Below are 24,314 nucleotides of genomic sequence, written 5' to 3' on the forward strand. Positions count from 1 at the left end.
CAAAATGACTCCCTGCCTAGGAGCAAGAGGAGGGCAGACAGTTGGAGGGGTAGAGGGAGAGGGCTGCAGTGAGGCTGACCCACAGGTCAGCAAAGCTCTCAGAAGGGTGTGGCCTGGCATTCATTTCTGGCAAAACCTGACTGCACGGGTCATCTCTGAGTCAGCTATGCCTATCCTGCCTAACAATCCCAGGCCAAGGAGGAGGCTTCAGCTCCTATGTGTGGACTGGAGGCCAGAAAAGGGTCTGTTTGAAGTAGGTTTAGGGTACTGAAGAACCTGCTGCAGCCCCACGATAAGAATGTGGGACAGAAGGAGGGCCCAGGGTCCTAGACAATGCCCTGTTTTGGGCGTGAGGATGCTGCAGGACTCAGAGTTGGAAGAGAACATGAAGTAGGTCTCATGATGCATACAAAGCCATGCCCACTATTGGATCAGAATTTCACTGTGTCTCTGCCTGGGAAGAGGAGGTGGGGTTGAGGAGGCTTGACTTGCTGGGGAGAGGCTGGCATGCTCCAGGGATGTCGGAGATCCAGAGGGGAGACTCCAAGACTCAAGGAGGCCCTTGCAGAGCAGGGCTTTGATGAGAGGGTAGAAGGCAGGTGAAAGCAGAAAAAAAAAAAAAAAAAAAAAAAAAAAAAATCCCTCATCCTCCTCACCCTGGGCTGGGGTGCCAAAGCGAGGCCTGCCAGAACGGAATTGTTCATTTGTCCACGAGCACAGAGTATGATCCTCAGCTTGTGGAAGGGCAGCTAAGGAGTTCTACCCAAAGGAGCAGGACCAGAATTAAGAGTGGGATAAAAGGCCAGCCTCCATGGGGTGCGGGGGCTTCCACAGCAGGGAAGTGCTCTCCAAAGCTCCACAATGCTGTGCTTCTCAACTTGCAGCCCTGGAAAACTGTCTGCAGCCATTTCTCAGTCTTTAACAATGCCACCTAGTCCTGGTTGCACCGAGCAGAGGAGCTGAGGTGAACAAGGCCTTCTCCTTCCTCCAGGAAGGGACCAATTAACTTCTCCTAGACTCTCAGTGCCGTAATCAGAGTAAATTCACCGCAAAAAACAGAATCCAGATCCCAAAAGTCCCCTAGAGGTTTCCGACATCCAGAGCCCTGCTCTCCCCAGGAACTCGTCCAAGGGGTCACGGGCAGGGGATCCCTGGACCTTCCCTGGATATTTAACACTTTCCATTAAGAAGAGTGTCTGGGTCTCAAGAACCGAAGGGTTGTGTCCATTTGGGGCCCCTTGATAGGCAGTTCCAGTAGGTGGCCACCCAAGAAGAGATCTGGAAATCCTGCTCCCTCTGCTGCACAGATCACTAGGCTTCGAGGCATAAAAGGCTCAAAAAAAAGCTTCTAACTTGCTACCCCACTCCCACGAAAAGCAGCTAGGCTTAGAAATTCCCCAGCAAGAATCAGGGATTCTCCTTTGGACCAGGTCCACGTCTAGCTCTCTAAAGACCTCCCAATCAGTGCCCGAGCACCCATTTTGCAGAAGGTAAAGACTCTTCTTCGGGGAGCCGCAAACACCCGCCCACACGATGCGGCTCCAGTGCAGCAACTCTGCTCCAGTTGGACTTTTCGCCATCCTTGCCTTGGGATGAGGCCGGATTCTTCCCAGCACTACTCCAGCACGGCCAAGCACTCTCAGGCAGGGCGTGGGGTCCGCGGCCGCAGTAATAACAGGGCCTGCGACCCGAGGGAAGGCGGAGGTACAGGAAGCCAGAGGGATCTGACTATTTCGGGCCTGGGCACACCCACTGGCCCGGCCAGGGTTGGCGGGTGTTCCAGGCCCCGGGCTCGGCCTGTTCCCAAGTCCCAGAGGGGGCGGGGAGCGCAGCGGGCTGGGAGGCCTGGGGGGGCGGGGGCGCGGGCTCGGGGGCGGGGCGGCGTCCCGGCCACCGGCCTCCTTCCACCGCCGCGCATTCGGGGCCGCACTGCGCCGCGCCCCGACTCCCGCTCACTCGAGCCCGCCGCGCGCCCGCTGAGGCGCCGCCCGACGGGCATGGACCCGGGCCGCGACTTCCTGAGCCTGCACGGTGAGTGCCCGGCCTGCGTGGCAGGGATCCTGCGGCCCCCCGCCAGCTGTGAAGCTCTCTGCCACGCGGAGGAAATCCCAGTTCGCCGCCCCGGTGTGGGGCTCCTCGAAGCCCCTGCGCGGTCCCAGACGTCCCCACGTCTGGCCTGCGCGGTCGGGGCCGGCGCGGGTGTGTGGCTTCCTTTTCGGGGACTCCGCTTTATTCTGCCGCAGAAGGCTGGCTTTCACAAAGCCCGGATCTCGCGCAGAGGCTGAGGGAGGAAACCGCGTTCACCAAAGCCTGCTTCCCCGCCGGGCCGGGCGGTCCTGGAGGCTCCGCAGAGCCCTGGCGGCAGACGGGCTGCCCCGCGTCGGGCTGCGCGGGTGTGGCGGGCGGTGGGGCGGGGAGGTCTGCGAGTGTGGCGGAGGTCGGAGGCAGCGCTTTTAACTACCCTGGGCCAGCCGGGAGGAGCAGCGAACCTGAGCCACCCGTCGCTGCTCTAACTCTCTGCTGTTGCTGCTGCTGCTGCTGCTGCTGCATCCTTTGTCCAGCCGAGCTTTGTTTCCGCCCTTCTGGGTCAGCTTCTCGCCTTGCTGTGGTCGCTACAACGGAAAGGAACCTGTGCCCCTGGCTGCAAGGTCTGGAGGCCTCCGGGAGCGGAGGGGAGCGACCCAGTATCTCTTTGCTTCGGGCTAGGAACTCGCCCACACTTGGGGAGGTTTTCCCCTCCTGTTCCCCGGGATCACCTGCCAGTTCCATAAATCCTGTCCCTCTGACACCCATCACCACTTGACTACATATCCCTGTCTTTTCCGATGTCTTGAGAATTGAGGCTTTAGTGTCTGCCCACCATCCATTGGTCTAAACCATTTGTGAGATAATTGATGGATAAGAGAAGGGCAGAGCCCTCCCACCTTCAGTTCAGCCCTCCTAAAGATGTGCCCGTAGTCCAGCCCCCTCTCTCTGTGATTCTCAGTACACGCCCAGGGCCCAGAAAAACCAGGTTAGGATTTCTCAAAGCCACCTCTTTCAGCTGGGTCCAGGGATCCCTGCCCCTTCCATTGTTCCATCTCTCTTCAGACCAGAGGCATTGTTAGTGCTCCTGACACACCAATGGGAAGGGAGCTGGGGGGGGGGGTCGCAGGAGACCCTTGCACTCTCTCCAACCATGCATCGGCTAGCTAGCCCTCTTTTTCCATGCCTTCCCTTCACATAAATCTTCTCAACCCCTCCAGTTGCCTCTACCCAAGTGGCAGCCTCAGATGCTGTTAGAGTGGTCTCCATCCTGGGTGTCTACATCTTTGCCCGATTTCTCTCATCTTTCCCCTGGCGGAAAATATGTGAAGGCTCAGTCAAAGCCTCCCAATCTGGTGCCAGAGGTTGGCCACCCTGACTCATCCTGTGTAAGGCGAGCCTCTCAAATGCATGACTCAGCCCAGCCCTTCCTGCGGGGCTGGCATAAACACTGTGAGCCCAAACTGTTCTCTCTGAAGGCCTGCTGCTTCTAGCTCACCATCCCAGATTACCTCCATTAATTACCCTCTCACCACACTGCAGACCCGATGGGGAGGAACCTGCCAAGGAGAACTGGTGATGGAAGGGGTGCCCTGTGCTGGTCCAGGCTGTCTATATTTCCATTGCAGAGTCTTTTCACACTGTAGATCCCACACAGCACCGGACATGTGTTGTAGAACTACACTCTGGCTTGGCCAGTTGCGGGTCTGTGGCAGGAATGCCCACTGAGATCTCCATTTACCTGAGATTTACAGGCTGTCCTAGATGAGGTATCCTTTCTGTCCTCCCATATGCATGCAAGAGGCAATGTTGTATAATGGTATTGATTCTGGAGACAGAGTACCTGAGTTCAGGTTTGGCTGTATTGTGTCACACAAACCCCTTTGTTTCTTTGTGCCTCCATTTCCTCATCTGCAAAGTAGAGCTAAACACTATCTACCTCAAAGGATTAGGGTAAGGACTGAGTAAGGTAATATAAGTAGTACCTGGTATCCAGAGAGCACTGTGTTCTTTTTTTTTTATGAGCACTGTGTTCTTGTAGGATGCCCCTCCTCAAGTTACCATGCCCTGTCAACTGCTATCTTCAGTTCTTTGGGAGATGCTGGGGCACCCTAGGGGAGTCCCTAGCCAGGAAAAATATAACCAAACTGGATTCAGGAACCAAGGAGCACTTTCTGGTACCTCTGAAGCTCTCCAATTGCTCCTACAGTTCCATCCTCCTCTCACCCACACCTACCTCACTTCCTCTGATTTTCATACTTTAATTAGGCTTGGACTAGCTTCTCTAGCAGGTCTCAGATGTGCCTCCCAGACATCACCTCCCAGGACCCCCACTCCTTCACTGATCACATTCACTGCCACTAATTTTTCCTATACCTGGTCCCTCTTGCCCTACATCAAGAACTGGCATTGACGAAAATCTAAGGTAAAGGGACCTCATATTGGCCTCAGGAGATTGGGGTCCAATTCTGGCTTTGCTTTGACTTATGTGTAATCCCTTTGCCTTTTTGGGCTGGTTTTCTCACCCATGGGATAGCAATACCTATTTTACAGATCTTGAGAGAATGGGTTTAGGACTCCTAGTTGTCCAAAAAGCCAGTCTCCCCAAGATATGTCCAGCTGCTAAACCCTTGTTTGAGAGCGATGTGTGTGTGTGCCCTTGCAATCAGATGAAGCCTATGGACCCACTTGGGATTGTGTTTTTATTATTTTATTTATTTTTATGTTACCAGGTATCAAACTCAGGACCTTGTACTTGGCAAGCAGGCATTTGTACCACTGAACTATATCCCAGGTCCGGGATCATGTTTTTAAATGCATGCTATTGCACATAACTCAGAGGAAGGAAGTTACATTGAACCCCTGCATGGTTTCTCTGTAATGTGGGATACACTGCCACACCAAATGAACTGCTTTTCTGTATCCGTACTGAGGTACCTTACTGGTTCTTCTCTGTGGTGTGACCTAAAGCAAGTCACTCTGCACTTTGGTTTTTTGTTATTATTACCATGCTTTTCTGTGCCCAAAGCTGGCTTTGCTACTGACTCACTGTTTGTGCTTCAGTGAGGCCAATCTGGGAACTCTTCAGAGGCAGACAGTAAAAGAAAAGTGAGTCAGGCCCTGGGTCGTGTCCTGACCTTGGCACACAGTAGGAGCTCAGTAAATAATTGCTGGGTGAATGAAAGGGAAGTTGTAATGCACATGAAAGGACCTACTGTTACCCCACGCACATGGGCAGCACAGTTCTGTACAAAGTTACTGACGCTCTCATCTATATTCATCAAGGCAAGCCTGAGTTAATAGGCTTCTTTTAAGGTCAGCATTTTTCTTTTTCCCCCTAAGACTTCCATTTGCATCTGGGGACACCTTGGAGATTAACTCCACTCAGATGAGAAAAGTGAGAAAAGAAACAGGTTTGCCTAAAGTTCACAAAGTGTGGTTACTGCAACGTAGATCGCAATGAATTCGTTGAATAAACAACATTAAAATACTCGGTGGGTTCTGTTCCCTGGCCCAGCCGCAGTCCCCAGCTCTGCTTGGCCCCGTCCGATTCGATTCTGAGCTAAACTCTGCAGCCTGCCAAGAACTTGCGCCCGTAGCTCTATCCTCCACCCACCTCCCGCGGCCCCGGAGTGGTGGACTTCCCCGCTTAGGTTCTGCCCCGCACTGCCTCCGAAGCTGAGGTTCGTCCCTCCCTGAGGGGACAAGCCTTGCCACCGCGGGATGCTCCGGGTCTCGCCTCCCAGGCCCCGGCACCGCCCCGATCTGCTTCCGGGATGTGCTTCGCTAGCACGTCGCCTCCCGGGCAGGATCTCCTGGTTTGAATTTCGCTTCCCTTGCCCGATTCTTCTCGCAGAGGTTGGCTTTCAAGCTTGCTAAATTTGGATTCGTCCCACGCTTGCCTCCTGAGCCCGGCCCCTGGTCAGCCCTGCCTACTTGGCTCTAGTTCCATCCTCCCGCCCCTTTCCCCGCCCCTTCCCCGCCCCTCGCTCTGGCCCCGCCCCTTTGCCAGATTTTCTGTCGCGGAATCCGTCAGGCTGCGGCTCCGCCCCGTACACCGCCCCTCCTCTCCGGTTCGTCCTTTCACCGCTGGTCTCTGGGCGGTTCCACCCCCTGGAACCAGGCAAGCTTCTAGGGAACGCCCTGTCCCGGTTCCTCCTTCGCTGTGGCCCAGTAGAACACCATGCAGTGCCTGGGCAGCCGCAGCCGGAGCCGGAGCCGCTCCAGGGAGCTTTACCTGCTGGAGCAGAGCCTGAAGGAGGCGGCGCTCAATGGGAAGAGGCTGGGTAAGGGGTGTGGGGGACACTGAGGGGTTGGGAAAGCAGCTAGGACCACTTGTCCCTGGGTGTCACCTACCTTTGATTGGACTTGGAGCCTTTGTTTCCTTCTGCGGGGTTATCCCGCGGTGGCAAGGTTGCAGTGGTGGCACGTGGAGAAGTAGTGGGGGGAAGATGCCTACGCTGACCTACCTCCACCCATCCAGAACTCAGCACCCCTTATCATCCCAAACCAGGTCTGCTAACAAATTTCCGAGGCCCCGCTGAACATACGGGCCGGAGTGTAACTGGGGTGACTATGCCCCCATGAGGTGATGTGCAGGACTGTGTGTGCCCCAGTGTGATGCTATGCAAGTGTGCACCTGCCTGTATGTGGTGAGTGTCTCTGTGGATGATCCAGTACTGTCACACCAGTGGTCCTGTGGGCCGCTGTGTAGTGGTGCGTAATGAAGTGTAACCAAATGTGTGACAGTGTGGCACCCGGGTGTCCGCACGTAACATAGTGTAACACTGGTCCAATGTGATTCTGTGCAGCTGTGACTGTATGACAGCAGCAGGCCACTCAAAATGACTGAGTTATTCTGTCATTTTGTGTTACATTTGTGCTGTGTGGAATTTTTGATGCTATTACTCTGTAGCAGGGTATTCCTGGAGTGGTGGCTGCATAAAGTAATATTTCATAGCACAAGCAGCCTGCTTCTGAGTCCTAACTCCACCATGCAACTTCCCTTAGCCTCAGTTTCCTCATCAGTAAAATGGGGATAATGATTCTACTTTCCTTATAGAGCTGTTGAGGGATTAAACACAGGTGCTGCCAAGAGTATCATATTCAAATCTTAACTATTATTATGGTGGCTGCTGTTATCATGATCACAGTAATGATACTTTGGTATGTGGCTGTGTGTGACTGAGGTAACATTGCACAAATCCATGTGACAGTGTATAGTTTGGGGGTATAATGTGGCTCATTGTCTCTGGCATTGTGTGATTGTGTATGGTGGCGTGCGTCAGGGTATCTGTGTGACTATATCCCAGGAGCTGTGCACTGTTGTGGATCCCAAGCCACTATTATGTCTGGCATTGTGTGATTGTGTATGGTGGCGTGTGTCAGGGTATCTGTGTGACTATATCCCAGGAGCTGTGCACTGTTGTGGATCCCAAGCCCAGGGTATCCTCATTATGCATCACCTTAGGGACAGGTGCTTAATTGGCAGGTCTCCTGACACCATCCAGCTTCCCACTGGCCCTTGAAGCACCCTCCATGCCCTGCTCCTCACCACCTCCCTAGGCAGCTAAGCTGAGCAAGTTAGTAAAGAATCAGTCCTGGGCCTCGGAGCTCAGAGCCCCTTGCCAACCTCCTACAGAGGAGAAGGTTCGGCAGTTGAGCGAGTGGAGCTCGATGAAGAAGTCCACAGACTCAGCATGCCCACAGAGCAAAGGCAGAAGGGTAGGCAGCCCAGAGGCCTTGGAAATAGAAGGGCCCCCACTGAGACTAAGAAATGGAGGCACCTGCCCCAGTTTCCCAGTGGCCTGGAGAGCAATGGCTCACCTTTCTGGGATTAGCATATCCCACCTTGGCACTGTTAGCCTAGGGCTTATCTCTGTCTGACCACAGACAAGGTTGCAGCCTGGCTCCGGGACAGGATGAGCATGTCATCACTTAGTTGTGTTTTTTTAGAACAGGAGGGTGGAGGTCACCCTCTACTTCCTGACACCCCCATTCCCATCAGACCTGTCAACCGTGGCTTGCCCTGAGGTGTGGCAGCTTAGGGGGTGGGGTGCTGGCAGATGGTAGATATTCCTGCCAGTTGTACTAGAGCCACAGGAAGGACAGTGGAATCTCCCAGCAGAGGCCAGACATGGCTCTCTCTCCTGAGAACTCTCTTACAGTCCCTGTAGTACTGGGTCCCTCAGATGCAACAGTTCAGAACATTCTGTGCAAACCCCTTTCTCTTCCACTGTGTGCGGTGAGCAGACTCACCCCTGGTGAAGGAAAAATGTGCATGCTAAGGCAGAAATGGGTAAACAGGTGTGTAACAAAGGTGTGGTAAGCTCACATCAGACCATCACCTTCAAGAGCTCTTCTCACTGCAGGGCTGATGAGAGAACCAAGAGAAGGGACAGCGAGGGAGGTACAGGAGAAGCCTAGAAGCTGCCTAAAGCCGTAGGAGAGTGGATGGTGTGAGTCTCAGTTCTCATTGGAAGTGAGAACATGGGTAAAGACAGAGAAGGTGTAGTAACAAAGGCCCAGGAAAGTGATCCAGAAGATCATGTGGGCCCTTGTAGATTTGTGGAGCAGGCTAGCTGGGGCCAGGGAAAATGGGTCAAATAGGAGAAGATATCAGAGTTTGGGGATCTGGGCTCAGAAAAGAAAACAGATGTGGCTTCGTGAGGGCTCCCCAAGGAAGGCCTAGGCGCAAGCCCTCAGACTAGACCCTTGGGTCCCTGATGCCAGCACTTTGCTGGAACAGCAGGGCAGAGATTCCTGACTGGCTACATAGTTTTTGAGAACAGAGTTGAGGTTGTCAGTTGGTTCTCAACAGAGCTGACTGCTGAGCTATACATGGTAGGGTAAGACTCACACAGCCTTATACATGTGTCTATCTCTGTGTTACCTTGAGGGATTAGTAAGGTGCCAGGTGAAAGTCTCCTTTATCACAGTTGATACAGTTCTGTTGGGGAGCAAGGCCTTCGGAGAGGTCAAGCTTTGTGTCCATTTGGTGCTTCCTTTTGGGGCCTGGGCATCTTTGGAAGCCCATGCCTGGAGCAACAAAAGAACTGGAGGTGGGACAAGCAGCCAGGTTCTGGCCTCTCTGTGGGCTTTGCCTCAGCTTCATTGTGCCTTAAGGGGTCCCAGACCCGGGGCTCTTGGGGATGGCAGTGGGGTAGGAAGAGACAGTGCAGCCCAGAAGGCTAAGTATAAGGTGCACTGGTCTCACTGTTCTCTTATGTGAGCAACGATTAGAGACCTACTCCAGTAGACTAGGGATGGGGGGAGCAGGGAAGAGGGATGGTAGGGATAACAAAGGGTCCCACAGCAACCCCGTGTTGATACCAAGAGCTTCACCTGCTGTTGCTTCAAGATCTCCACTGATTTGTAGGTCATCTCATTTAAACCTAGATTTTTCTTTGACATGGATACTATTATCTCATTTTATAGACAGGAAAACAGAGGCCCTGCCCCATGGAGTCACTTACCCAGGTCACACAGCCAGTCAGAAAGGATGCCAAATCCTAGACACAAATCAGGTTTAGCTCCTTCATGCACTGAGGTTCATTTCCATGTCTTAAATTAAGGAAGAGGTTTATTTCTAGTCACAGTTTATAAGGGTTTCAGTTCATAGTCTACTGGCTCCCAGGCATGATGGCATGGCAGAGGGGCGTGGTGGAGGAAAAGTTGCTTGCCTCTTGCTGATGGGAAGCAGAGAAGGAAGAGAGGAGCTAGGGAGGAAGGTAAACCCTCCCAGAGTGTCCCCAGTAACCTGCCTCTTCCAGACATCACCTCCCTACAGCCAATCAACTGTAAATCCCTGTGAGCCAATCACCTTCCAAAAGCCCCCACTGTGAGTACATGAAGCTCTTGGGACATCGAGGTATAAGCCATCACAGCGACTGCGTCTGCTCTTCTTCCCTGCTTTGCCTGATCTTTTAGTCCCAGCTTCCTTCAATTCACTCTGACCCCTGTGTGAGACCAAGAAGGATCCACCTCATCATTTAGAGCCAATTTCCTAACATCCTGATCCTCCAGCAACCACGGAATCCTGAATTAGTTCCCTTCCTTTGCCCATCCAGCTGTGGGTAGAGTGGTCACAGTACATAAGTGTGATCCTGGGTTGGCAGTTTTCACGCTATTTGCATAGACACCTCAGCTGATGATCAGAGAAGCCCTCTGTAGGAGGCAGGATCTCTTGGAATGTGGGTGGAGGGGGACAGTATACAGAAAGCTTAAGATACAGCTTGGAAAAGCTGGCTCTGGAGGGTCCAGGCATGGGCATGCCCAGTATGGCACTGAAGGCAGCAGAGACAGTGGTAGAGGAGGTGGTTTCTTACTAATATTGGCTCCCTAGGCCTGCAAGATGACAAGGACCTACAGGCTCTACTCAAGGGCAGCCAGCTCCTGAAGGTGAAGTCCAGCTCATGGCGAAGAGAACGTTTCTACAAGTTGCAGGAGGACTGCAAGACCATCTGGCAGGAGTCCCGCAAGGTCATGAGGTCCCCAGAGTCCCAGCTATGTGAGTGTTCTTGGGCCACAGGGAAAGGGGTAGAGCACAGGTGGGGTGGGAATCCATTGTGGTCCATGACCACGGCCTGATGGTTCATGCAAGCTGGACCAGAAATGAGGAGACAGCCTGGCTGGGGTCAGAAGAGGAGCTGGTTAAACCACTTCTACGAAAATGGAGACCCAAAATGAGTTAAAGGTGGGAATCAGGGAACAAGGACCACAGTGTTAAAACTCTTTGGGGTTGGGAATACACAACCATCACAACGAATGAGCTTACACTCAGGGAGGAACCTGGACAGGGTTGACTGAACTCACATGCAGATGACTGAACCCATGCAGAGGTGAGAAGGAAACAAGTTGAGTGGATTAGTATTTCGGGTGTGGTAGGCCAAAAGCTAGGCCCAAAGTCCAGAGGCAGATAAGGCATGTCTGGTTGAGGTGGGGCCACAGGAAGAGATCTTCACTGAGACTTGAGCCTAAGAGGTTGGGGTGGAGCAAGGCTGGGGTGCAAAAAGCCCAATGCCATGCTCTTTCAAGGATATGGGCCTGAGAGCTTTCTGGAAACTCCAGAAAAGGCCCAGGAATCTAAGGCTGGGGCAGCAAATGGACAGTCTGACCTATGATGCCTTAAGGAGGAAGCTCTGGTGTCTTTTTCCCTTTAATGCAGGAGTTCCCTAAAAATTTTGTAAAATGAGGTATCCCTTCTACACTTTTACTTGATGGAAACATTTTGGACCAGTGTGATCCAGAAATGTTATCTGCACTGCCCAGTATGGAAGCCACCAACCACAAGTGGCTGCTCAACCCTTGAAATGTGGCTGGTATGACTAAAGAAGTGAGTTTTTAAATTTATTTTGATTAATTTGTATTTAAATGACAGGTGCAGGTTACTACTCAGATGGACAATGCAGATAGGAACTTGCAATCTGGGTTTCCCAAAGCCCAGACCCCTGGAAAGCCCTTGCCCCTTCTTCTGCTCACCCTGGAGTAGGGGTGGGCAGGGAAGCAGGACGAACTGATTGGCAGGTCTGTGGGAACAAGACCACCCCCAGTGACAGACTCTAGGTAGAGGGAAAGCATAGCATGAAGGAGAGGGTCAGTCCTAGGTACGCATATGTGTGTTACCTTTTACCTAGGAGGGATCTGCCAGGCTCCTGGGAAGAACCCAGAGAAGGTATGGCCCAAGGTTAGGCAGGACAGGAGTAAGACAGATAAAGAGAACATCAAGGGTCCTTAGGCTGTGCGCTATGAAGGCTTCTGAGCAGAGCCAGGAAGGGTCTGGAGAGATGAGGCTCTTAAGTGCTCTCACCAAAACACCCTGAGCCCCTGTCTGCCTCCCTGTGCATGAGTGATCCCTGACCTTCCCTCTGCATATGGCGCCAGACAGCCTCCTTCCCTGGGCTCCTGACCTGATAGTGGGTTTCCTGTTAGATACTGACCAGTGGGGACACATTGGGAACAGGGATCTTATGCTTGGAGTTCACCCCCTGCCAGTACATATCCTGGCTCACCAGTGTGTGCCTAGAGCTTGGTGATAGATGGGTGAGGGAGCAGGGAGAGGAGCAGCAGATCGAGGCAGGAGCCCCCGGTTGAGCTGGCAATAAGAGCCTCATTCTAGGAAGGCTGTGAGCAAAGGACAGGAAGTGCGTTTCAACAGGAGCCCCAGCATGGAGGGCGGGGGCAGCACATCTGAGTGACCTGCTGAGGGCCCTGCCCTGAGGAAGTGAGGGCAGAACCAGGTCTGGGAGGCCGATGTGCTCAGGTAAGGAGCGTGGCTGAAGAGGCTTTCTTCCAGATCAGAGACCTCTGAGACAGGTCTCTCCTGCTTCCCTGTTTGGGGTGCATTGTAACTTAGTTGTCCCCAACTGCACTTTATCTCACTAAAGAAGGGTGGAGCATCCCCCATTTCTCTTTGGCTCTGCTTCTTGCTCCCCCAAACCCACATTTTCTGCCCATGCCTGACAGCTTCCCAGACAGACAGGTTTTATTAGCATCAAGGGGAGCTGGACTTCTGGGGAGGTGGCGCCTGGGTCTGGAGGTTCCACAGCCCAGGCTTCCTGTTTCCATTCCCAACCTAGAGCAGCTGCAGCTTTCTAGTGGGGCACAGAGGGATTAGGCAGGGATGTGCACCCCAGTTGGCTCAGGGCTCACGCATCCCACTCCACAGGGCAGACTTCTAGTCACAGCCAGTCTAGGACTAAGGACAGTTGGGTGAGGATGGCGCAGGGTGGGAATGGAGCAGGGCAGAGCCTGGATCCCGCTGCGGGGCAGCTCAGTGTAAACCTGGCTGCTGAGACTGGCTCTCAGCCGGGCTCCAGTGGACACGAGGGAGTGGGAGTGGTAGATATATAGGATCTTATCCCTCCCTCAAGCCTGTGGACTGTGGACTGTGACAGGAGGGCCTTCCCCTGGCTGCCAAGCGCAGAATGGTAAGATCTCTCAGACCTCTGAGGGACCACCTCCATGCTGTCTCACAGGACTCTAAAGGGCAGGGCCTTCTTTCCTGCAGCCGTCTGCCAAGAGGCTCCATGAAGTCAGCACACACAGACACACACCAGGCAAGGACTTATCCATGTTCTCACACAAGTACTGCTACTTCTGCTTTTGGTCTTTTTGTTACCAGACCCCAAGGTCAGGGCTGACTGGGTAGCTCAGGAAGGGGGCCTGGAGCCTCTTGGCTGTGGGAGGGACAGGCCCAAGGTCCAGTACAATCAGGACCCTATATGTCTCATCTCTTGTCTGTGCCTAAAAACCTGCCCTGTCCTAGTCCTCTCCCAGGGGCTCTGCTCCCTCCATTAGGGAAGCAGCTAGCCTGGGGTCCTAGGTGCCCTTGCCACCCCAAGGTCCCTGTCTCTCCTTCCATTCTGCTCACTGTGATTGTCTCATGCTCTGTCTCCACCTCAGTCTTTGTTCTCCTCTTTCCTCTTGCTCACCCCTCCTCTGTCTGCCTGCTGTGTAGACTCAAGGCCTCAGCTCTGGACTGAGCTGTGTGTCTGGCCTGGGCCCCTTCAGTATGGCCTTGAGCATGTCAAGGGCAAGGATTGCCCTCACACCATGCTCTGCACCCCACCCTCACTATCTCCTTGTTTCAGTCTCCATTGAGGACATTCAGGAGGTACGGATGGGGCACCGCACAGAGGGCCTGGAAAAGTTTGCCCGTGATGTGCCTGAGGACCGGTGCTTCTCCATTGTCTTCAAGGACCAGCGCAATACACTAGACCTCATTGCCCCATCACCAGCCGATGCCCAGCACTGGGTGCAGGGTCTACGCAAGATCATCCACCACTCAGGTTCCATGGACCAGCGGCAGAAGCTGCAGCAGTATCCTCTTGGTTGGTCTCTAGACAGCTGATAGTTGTCCTTTGGGCATCTGAATGTGGAAGCTGGCTTTATCAATTTGGGCTGCTATAACTAAATACCATAGCCCAGTCGTCGTGAACCTATGGTACATGTGCCACAGCAGGCTGTTTGTATCATTGAAAGCTCTGAAAGGTTCACCACCACTGTCTTAGATGAAGTGACTTATACAAGAGAACCTTATTTTCTCAATCTGAAGGTTAGAATTCCAAGATCAGGGTGACAGTGTGGTGAGAGTAGGGTGAACACTCTTTTCCCGGCTTTCATATGGCTTGCCTTGTGTCCTCACATGGCAGGAACACAGACAGAAAGCGTTCTGGTATCTCTTACAGAGGTACAATTCCACTTTTTATTAAATTAAATACTCCCAAGGCCCCATCTCCAAATACTGTCACATTGGAAGTTCGGGCTTCAGCATATTATTTCAGGAAGACACAATTCAGTGCACAGCAGAAAGGAGATGGGGAAAGTCCATGGCCCCTTCTTTACCCTGACCGAAGGCCAAGCAGCGAGGCGGCTCTGTGGGTCTCTGCAGGCACCACTGTAAGTAGTGTGGAGCCAGGAGTCTGGGGAGGCCGAGGGCAGCACCCCACTTCAGTGGAAGACCTAGGGTAGGAACTCTAGGTGTGTTTTCTGAAGATACTACATATTTTCTGTCTGGAAGTTGGGAGGCCATGGTTCCTTTCTGTGCCATTCTTTAGGGAATAATCACGTTTTCCTGGGGCTTGTTTTCAGAGAAGCCTATGGGCTTAAAACAAAGTTTTAAGTTTATGATAGTTTATAATTCAAAGTTCAGGTTTCTGTCATGAATGGATGAGGGTGGAACCAGGTCCAGCACCCTTTTTAATGACAGTTGTACTGAGATATAATATGCCATACAATTAACCCATTTAAAATCTTGAATTTGATTCTGTGTTTTTAGTATATTTATAGAGTTGTGTAGCCATCCTCAGAATCATTTTCATCATCCTCAATAGAAACACTTAACTTTTAGCAAGGTTCCTAGTTCCCCTCAACTCAAGCCCCAGACAACCACAGATATATTTCTGTCCCTATATACTTCCCTATTCTGGACGTGCCATGGAAAGAGAGTCTTCCAGCCTATTGTGACTGGCTTTTTTCACCCAGCATATTTTCAGCATTCATCCATATTGTAGCATAGATGCATATTTCATTCCTTTTAACTGTCTGATAATATTCTGTTCTTAGGGATTTATCACATATTATTTATCTATGTATTAGTTGATGGACATTTGGGTTGTTTTCACTTTGAGACTCCCATCTGCTGTGGAAATATGAGCGTAAGATGAGTGTAAGTTTTTGTGTGGACATTTGTTTCATTTGAGTGCATCCTAGGAGTAGAGTTGCCATGTCATACAGTAACTCTGTTTAGCCTTTTGAGGAACTGCTGCACTATTTTCCAGAGAAGCTATACCAGTTTGCATTCCCATCAGCAGTATGTGAAAGTTTCAGTTTTCCCATCAACATTTGTTGTTTGTGGTTTTTGGTCTCTCCTTTATATGACTGAAATATATTTTATTGTTGTAGACATTTCTGTGGCTACGGCAGTAGCTACTTTATTATGGCTTTGATTTGTATTTCTTAGATAGCAAATGATGTTACGTATCTTTACATGCTTGTTCCTCACTTGTATGTCTTCTTTGGAGAAATAGCTATTCAGATTTTTTGCTTATTTTTATTGTTAGGCTCTTTTTAAATGGATCTATTGTTTTGATTTTTAACTGATAAAATACACATCAAATAAAAGTTATCTTAACCATTCATAAATATACAGTTCAGTAGCGGTAGATATAGTCACATTGTTGTGCACCTAACATCCAGAGCGCTTTTTGTCTTGCAAAACTGTACCCATGAAGGGGCTTCTCACTCATTCTCCCCCGTCCCCACCTCAACCCCAGCCCCCGGCAATCATCATTCTAAATTTGACTCCTGTATATACCCCAGATAGATAGAATCATATAGTATCTGTCTTTTCGTGACTGGTTTATTTCATTTCACATTTTGTCCTCAGGATCCACCCATGTTGTACATGTGTTAGATGTTTCCATTGTATAAATACAGCAGATCTGGTCTGTTCATTCATCCATTGATAGACGCTTAGGTTGCTTCTACCTTTTGACCCTTGTCAATAATTCTGCTGTGACAGTGGGCATACATACATTTCTTTGAGATGAAGTTCTCTTTCAGTTCTTTTGAGAATGTATACAGAAGTGGAATTGCAGGATCATGTGGTAATTCTACTTGCAGTTTTTTTTAGGGGCCACCTTAATATTTTACTATTTCACATTCCAATTAACAGTGTACAAGAGATTCAATTTTTTTATAGTAACCATTCTCATAAACACAAGGTGTTACCATGTTATCTCACTGTGGTTTTGATTTGCATTTCAAATGATTAGTGATACATAAAATTTTCATGTGCTGTTGTATATCTTCTCTGAAGAAATACCTATACAGATCCTTTGTCCATTTTTGATTGCATTGTTTATTTTTTATTATTACATTGTCAAAGCTTTTTGTGTACGCTAGATGCAAGTCTCATGAATTATAGGCTTTACAAATAATTTCTACCATTCTGTATAATGATATTCTTTGAAGCACAAAGGTTTTTAGTTTTGGTGAAATTTAATTTCACTCTTTTTTTCACTTGTGCTTTTTGAGTTTCTGTTTGGTTGGTTGGTTGGCTTTTGAGACAAGGTCTCACTGTACAGTCCAGACTGGCCTTGAATTCATTGTAAAGACCATGCTGGCCTTAAACTCATGGAAATCCTCCCATCTTAGCCTCCTGAGTGCTGAGTTTATAGGTGTGAAGCATCGGTTCTTTTGTGCTTTTTGATCCATCTAAGAAGACTTTGCCTAGTTCCAAGTCATGAACATTTAATCAGATTTTCTTATAGAGTTTTACCATTTTCACTCTTTATTAAAGTCTCTGACCTTTAGTGAATTAATTTTCATATACCATGTGAGGTGGGGGCTCTAGCTTTTCTTTGCATGTAGATATACAGTTTTCTGGTGCCATTTGTTGGAAAGATTATTCTTGTATCATTGAATTCTCTTGGTAACTTTCTCAGAAATCAGCTGACCAAAATATGAGCATTTTTTCTGGACTGTGAATTATTTGCCATTTGTCCATATGTTTCTCTTTGTACCTTGAGTTTTGAAATCAGAAAATGTGAGTTCTCCTTTTTTTTTTCAAGGATGATTTGAATATTCTAGGTTGAATTTTGGTTTTTTGTTTTGTTTTTTTACATTTCAATCCAAAACTTATTAAACTTTAAATGAGGAAGCTAAAAATAGATAAATGAATGTATTTAACACTAAGTTTTTATCCATCATGCGTATGAAAATAGGAATGCAATCCTTTTGAATCTCAATCACAGCAGAATTCCTTTTATTTTTCTGGTGCTGGATATGGTGTCTTTTTAAGATGAAAATTCTGCTGCAAGTTTTCACTATCAAAGTCTGATTCAGCACATCATAACTGTTACCACATAGTTCTTTGTGATTATGAAGAGAATACTGAGGAGAAATTTCTGCATTTCCCCAAGAATAAAGTACTGGTACAATAATCTTTACTGGAAACTGTTCAACTGTAAGTATATAATTATATGCACAGAAATTTATCTAGCAGAGAATACTACCAGATTGCCTTGAACTCACTTATGTAGCCCAGGCTGGCCTTGAATTCACTTTGATCCTCCTGCCTCAGCCTCCCAAATGCTGGGATTATAGGTATATACCTCCATGCCTGGTTCATTATCAGGACTTTTTTTTTTTAATGGGTACCGGGGATTGAACTTGCGACCACGTGCTTGCAAGGCAGGTGCTTATGCCACTGAGCTAAATCTCCAGCCCTATCAGGACTTTTTAAAAAAGTGATGTAAATCACTTGAATTTCCATACAAACTTTTGGGTCAGTCTGTCAGAACCCTTAGAAAAATCAGCAGGGTTTTGATAGGGATTGTAAATTGATTTGGAAACTATTTCCAGCATAACAATAGCAAACCTTCAGATCCATGAACATGGATGTCTGCACATTTGTTTACATGTGCTTTCTTTTTTCCAATGATTTATGCTTTTCAGAGTTTAAATTTTATACTTTAAATGGAAGACTAAATGATTTGATTCACTTTGATACTACAAGTAGCATTGTTTTCTTAATTGTACTTTCAGACTGTTGATTGCTAGTATATTCTCAGCTCATTTTGAACTCTGTTCATTATCACTGCTGGGTATTTTTGAGAATTCAAAAAACTTTTAAGTGGTTATTTCTCAAGGTCACACCTGCCTGGTTTGGGGGCTTTCCTCAAAGCCCAGTTCCGTGGCTTCTTTGTCACAGCCATCCCTTTTGCCCAGCTTTGTTCTTGGACAGTCTCATGCCCTGTTCATGGTCCTACTGCACAGATTCTGAGCTCATAAAGCCGTCCCTCCTGTTGATTGACCTTCAGCAAGGAAACCTGGACTTGGCTGGGGCACTCAGAAAGTGGTTGCTTCACCTGGCATTCTGCCATAATTTTTTTCCATATGTATGTAAATTTTGGAATATATGAATATCAGAATAAAATCTTAAAGATCCACAAGACTACCTCTTCCAGAAACTGCTGATAATGCATTTTCCTCATAATCTTTTTTCTTGCCTTTTAATTTTCTAAAGATGCCACTGCCAAAAATAGAGGCGCTAATGCATTATAATTCATTTGCTATCTAACACTGTATCATAATCATTTCCTTGTGTTAGCATGGTCTCCATAAACACTATAATGATTACAATATTCCAGGGAGTAGATGCATTATAAACTTAAGTCTGTTCTTATCGTGTTAAAATTTTATTGTAATGTTTCATTATTCTTAACATTGCCAAGAACTATATTCATAAAGTCTTTCATTTAAGAATATTTCTTTGCTTATAGATTCCTAGAAGTCAAATTAAATGAAACAAACATGGTTTTTTGTCCCTTTTTGTTATTATAATCAAATATCTGAAGTAGACCAACGTTATACAGAGGGGCCTGCTAAGCTCACAGTTCTGGAGATTCAAACTCAGTTCTAGGATGACGTGATAGCCAATGGCAGTAGCACGTGTGGGAGATAGGTAGGCAGGAGACACGATGAGATCTGGGTCCCACAGGCCCCCCAAAGGCACATCCTCCATTACCTAAGGACCTCCCACAGGGCGCCTCCCAACATCACCACACAGGGCACTAAGCACTCTACAAGTGAACCGTGGGTGAGCCACATCCAGAACACAAGCAGTGGTTTAAAGCCTTTGCCAGATGTCTTTCCTAAAATTATGCCAATTTACCTTTCCCAAGCAGTTGAAGAGTGTCCCCCTGTTACTACACATTTACCTTTTATGTTTGCAAAGGATTGATTTGTATTATAATTTTATGTTTGCAAAGAACCAATTTGTACTTCATCATTTAGTTACTAGGCTTATCATACTTCTTCCTTAATTAATTCTTCCAAACCTTTGCTGCAAATGTTTCCCTTGGTGTGCCAGATGGATGGCTTTGTTTTTCCTTTCTGTGCTCCTTGGATTTTTAAAAAGTTTATAGATAGCATCAATTATGCTGTTTCCTTTGTGAGTTCTTCTTAAAACCTGTGGTCATTTTTTTCTATGGTGTTCATGAGGTTTCACTGTCTTTTCTTGGTCTCCAGTTTCTGACGAATGTATGTGGAACTCCTCCTCCTTGTCTAGTTCCTCCAGGTTAAGTTGAAGAAGGGGAGGACAGACGCAGGGAACAGGTAGGAGCCAAAGCAGCCAGTCATGACTGCCTGATCCAGACTTTGTTTTCGTGCTTGATGTCTCCATCTTCTGATCAATGTCTGAAATTTTTCTGTTTCCTGCAAACGAAGTGTTAAGTGCTTTAGTCCAGGTGGCTAATAATGGAAACCAGAATGACATACTTTGCCATGTTAGTGGTAGTTATGGTAGGATAGATGGTAGTATAGTTGTTTGCTTTATTTGTTCTTTTTAATTTTCCAAATTGTCCATTGGGAGTCCTTTTTAGAGTAATAAATATTTTCCAAAAGTTGAAAGATTTCAGAATCAACAAGTAGAGTCTTTGATAGGATGTAACCTTTTCCTTATCTCCAGAGAGGCCACCAGGGTAGAGGGGCAGTTATGAGACAGGAGCAGTGTCTCCAGGTGTCTCAGCTGGAACATGGCTGTAGCTGGGTCATGTGGGTACCAGGGCTCCTGGGTTCTTTCCTTACTTCTTGCCCAGCTGGATTCACTCCTGCTTGCGGAAAGCTGACAAAAACAAAGACAATAAGATGAGCTTCAAGGAGCTACAGAACTTCTTGAAGGAGCTCAACATCCAAGTGGATGACAGCTATGCCCGAAAGATCTTCAAGGTGAGGCAGGGTCTGTGTGGCAGTGGAGCCCTGATCTGCCCAGGCCTCTTCTGAGCCTTACCCTCATGGCTGTTTTGGCTTCACAGGAATGTGACCACTCACAGACGGATTCCCTGGAGGATGAGGAGATTGAAGTCTTCTACAGGATGCTGACCCAGCGAGTGGAGATTGACAATGCTTTTGCAGAGGCTGCAGGCTCAGGGGAGACCCTGTCAGTGGATCAGTTAGTGACATTCTTGAAGCATCAACAGAGAGAAGAGGAGGCGGGACCCGCGCTGGCCCTGTCCCTCATCGAGCGCTATGAGCCCAGTGAGACTGGTGAGGGCCTGGCGATCCCAGGGCCACATGCCTGGGAGAACCCCAAGAATACTGCAGCCAGAGACAAGGGGTACCAGCTCAGGGCTTCTGGGACGGATGTGCTCGCCTGCAAAAGCTCCTCTCTGGATCCCTTTCCCTCTTGTTCCTCTCTCAGAGGGCCTTGAGGACCCCTCCTCAAGAAAAAGTAAAAGAAGTGGCCAGAAAAGCCATGCTATTCCTACCTTCTTCTCTGAGTCCATTCTGGGCCCACCTTTGAGATGTGATAGAACAGAAAAGATGGAGCCTGGCTTTAGAGGGCGTTCCCATGTAGGGGCACCGAGAAGGAGATGAGACCCTGCTCTCCAAGGCTCTCAGAGAACAGAAGAGGAGGAGGCAGGGCCTCACTCTGGGAAAACCACGGTTTTGGATAGAGACAGACTTCCACTTTCCAGTGCTATTGAGAACCAACTGGGATGTGGAGGCAGAGGGAGGAGAGGGGCCCTGCTTCTGGAGTGGTAGCCAGCACTGACCAGTAATGGGGACCTCCTTCTTCCCAGCCAAGGCACAGCGCCAAATGACCAAGGATGGCTTTCTCATGTACCTGCTGTCAGCTGATGGCAGTGCCTTCAACCTGGTGCACCGGCGAGTCTATCAAGACATGAACCAGCCACTTAGTCATTACCTGGTATCCTCCTCACATAACACCTACCTGTTGGAAGACCAGCTCACTGGGCCCAGCAGCACTGAAGCTTACATTCGGTGCGGTCCAGGGAAGCCTTGGGGGGGTGCGTTGGTGGGATCCAGGACGGGACCTGGAGGGTCCTAGCTGCATGCCTACTTGCAGGGCCCTGTGCAAAGGCTGCCGCTGCTTGGAGCTTGACTGCTGGGATGGGCCTAACCAGGAGCCGATCATCTACCATGGCTATACCTTCACTTCCAAGATCCTCTTCAGTGATGTGCTCAGGGCCATTCGGGACTATGCCTTCAAGGTAGGTGTGCCCTGTAGGTGAGGAGGGGATACCAGGGGCAGCAAGCCCTCCTAACATGCCCTTGGACTTCCAGGCCTCCCCCTACCCAGTCATCCTGTCCTTGGAGAACCACTGCAGCCTGGAGCAGCAGCGTGTCATGGCACGACACTTGCGTGCCATCCTGGGGCCACTGCTGCTGGACCGGCCACTGGATGGAGTTACCAGTAACCTGCCTTCCCCAGAGGTATGTGTCGGGGGGGGAGGGTGCCCAGAAGGAAGGGCAAGAGCTGCTGAGAGGCCAGGTGGACCCTGACCAATTGCCCTTCCATCCCTAGCAACTGAAGGGGAAGATCCTGCTGAAGGGGAAGAAGCTCGGGGGTCTACTGCCCCCTGAAGGGGAAAGTGGCCCCGAGGCAACTGTATCAGATGAAGATGAGGCTGCTGAGATGGAAGATGAGGCTGTGAAGAGCCGGGTGCAGCACAAGTCCAAGGTTCAAGAGGGAGCTGTGGGGGCGGAGTAGACCCAGGGCCTTCCCCACGCCCATGGGCGTTCGCCTTGTCTCAGTTCTCTGTGGCTGCCATTCAGACCCTCTGCCCCTTCTCTCTGTCTGTCTCCCACTGTCTGTCTGTGTCAGGGTTTCTGCTCTCAGTGCTCACCCTGCCCAACCCCTAGCTCTAACCGGGGCCTCCCCATGGCCCCCAGGAGGACAAGCTCAGACTGGTGCAGGAGCTCTCTGACATGGTCATTTACTGCAAGAGTGTCCACTTTGGGGGCTTCTCTGAGGCTGGCCTCTCCAGGCAGGCTTTTTATGAGATGGCATCTTTCTCTGAGAACCGTGCTCTCCGAATGCTCCAAGAGTCAGGTGAGTCCCTCCCTGCAAGCAGAGGGTGCTACCCAGCTGCCTGGCCCTGTGGGCTGGCCAGGGCTGGTCCTGGCCTCTCTCTACTGACTGAGCCACACTTCTCTTCAGGAAACAGCTTTATTCGCCACAACGTGGGCCACTTGAGCAGGATCTACCCGGCAGGATGGAGAACAGACTCCTCCAACTATAGCCCTGTGGAGATGTGGAATGGGGGCTGCCAGATCGGTATGGGCCTGCTGGGGCTTGAAGAAGCTGGAGGGGGGCGCTTCAGTTCTGAGGTCACCGGCCTGGAGCCTTGCAATATGAGGCCTGGGAACCTAACCAGAATCAGTGCAGGAGTCTATGGAGCTGTAAACTGTAAATATCTCCCTGCCAGCAAGTCAGTGTCTGAAAATGCAGTTATCACTTCACCTATGGAGTTTTACCTCCAGAAACTATACTTGTGGTTAGTGTGCTAGAAAGAGGGCAATAGTCATTGGGTGATACTGGATTCTGCTTCTGCCTCATCACGGGACCCTAGGCCTCAGTGTATCCTACACAGGCTGAGCTCCATGGCCTTGAAGCCAGCCCACAGTCTGTGACTTCTTCGTCTTGCCTGTAGTGGCCCTAAACTTCCAGACACCTGGGCCAGAGATGGATGTGTACCAAGGCCGCTTCCAGGACAATGGAGCCTGTGGGTATGTGCTGAAACCTGGTTTCCTGAGAGACCTCAACACCACCTTCAATGCACGTGCTGTGACTCGAGGGCCCTGGTGGGCTCCAAAGAGGCTCAGTGTGAGGGTATGGCCAGATCCAGAACTGATAGGTGCCCTTGGTCCTCCCTTCCCCCTCTCTGCCATTCCTGAACCCTTAATTACCCATCACCTTTTCTCAGGTCATCTCAGGGCAGCAACTGCCAAAAGTCAACAAGAATAAGAACTCGATCGTAGACCCCAAGGTGACAGTGGAGATCCATGGTGTGGGCCGAGACATGGCCAGTCGCCAGACTGCCGTCATCACTAACAACGGTGCGTGCTAGGTCTGGAATGGGCCCAGCTCCTGGAGCTGATGTCCCTGCTGTTGATACATGATTCTTGTCCCTTCAGGCTTCAACCCATGGTGGAACACAGAGTTCGAGTTTGAAGTGGTTGTGCCTGAGCTTGCCCTTGTCCGCTTTGTTGTGGAGGACTATGATGCCTCCTCCAAGAACGACTTCATTGGCCAGAGCACCATCCCCTGGCACAGCCTTAAGCAGGGTGAGTGTCTGTTGGGGTGTGTGAAGGGCCATGGCTGGGGAGGCAGGGCCTGGCTTCTTTCGGGCTGGAACTGGCTGTGCCTTGGCACATCCTCCCTGAGTAACTGGAACTTTCCTTCCTGCCTGTCTGCCTGCCAGGATACCGCCATGTCCACCTTTTATCAAAGAATGGAGACCAGCATCCATCAGCTACCCTTTTTGTGAAGATCACACTCCAGGACTAAGGTGTCTGATGGGGTCTGCTCTGGTTGGGCTTGGCCCTGTGTCCACATCTGGATCCAGGACTGGTGTGACTACTCCAGCCTCTAGCACTGAGCCAGAGGCCCTCAAACTGCCTTTTGCTCTAACATATTGTCAATGCTGCTGCCTCTGTGGGGGTCCCAGGAGCTGGCTAAGTGCCTACAACTGTCCTTAATTCCGTTAAGAACACTGCAGCCCTCTGTACCCTTTGGCCAACCTTACGTTGAGAGTTTTTAAAAGAACTACGTTGAAAGCCTTGTGATCTCTTTGCCTGAACACAGAAAGTCCTCTGGGAAGCACGCATATGTGTGTACCTTCCCCATGTTCACTGGATTGTCTGGAGAGAACAGCAAGAAGACAACCCCTCTGTGGAGGACATAGCCTACAGGGTCACAAAGCCTTGTCCCTAGAGAGGGGAACCCACCATGTGATTGGGCTTAAAGGCACATGTAC

The 24,314-nt window shown here is 49.9% G+C and overlaps 1 protein-coding gene across 3 annotated transcripts; it reads left to right on the forward strand.

Moving 5' to 3' along the window:
- Positions 1-1,876: 1,876 nt before the first annotated feature.
- Plcd1 (phospholipase C delta 1) lies at positions 1,877-24,114 on the forward strand. 3 transcript variants are annotated; one of them, XM_003473461.5, is made up of 15 exons: positions 1,877-2,031; positions 10,370-10,534; positions 13,617-13,845; positions 20,130-20,259; positions 20,346-20,577; positions 21,114-21,315; positions 21,401-21,545; positions 21,619-21,768; positions 21,860-22,015; positions 22,228-22,387; positions 22,496-22,612; positions 22,989-23,167; positions 23,262-23,394; positions 23,473-23,622; positions 23,760-24,114. In XM_003473461.5, exons 1-15 carry the CDS (start codon positions 1,998-2,000, stop codon positions 23,843-23,845), a joined length of 2,268 nt encoding a protein of 755 aa, XP_003473509.2. In that variant the 5' UTR covers positions 1,877-1,997; the 3' UTR covers positions 23,846-24,114. The 3 variants fall into 3 exon arrangements, with proteins under 3 accessions (XP_003473509.2, XP_003473510.2, XP_063116400.1); XM_003473462.5 differs by lacking the exon at positions 1,877-2,031 and adding an exon at positions 6,158-6,311; XM_063260330.1 differs by lacking the exon at positions 1,877-2,031 and having other exon boundaries at positions 10,386-10,534; positions 13,724-13,845.
- The last annotated feature ends 200 nt before the right edge of the window (positions 24,115-24,314 follow it).

Source organism: Cavia porcellus, unplaced genomic scaffold, assembly GCF_034190915.1.
Source record: "Cavia porcellus strain 051 isolate PalLab524CR breed Dunkin Hartley unplaced genomic scaffold, mCavPor4.1 scaffold_13, whole genome shotgun sequence".
Classification (NCBI taxonomy): Eukaryota; Metazoa; Chordata; class Mammalia; order Rodentia; family Caviidae; genus Cavia; species Cavia porcellus.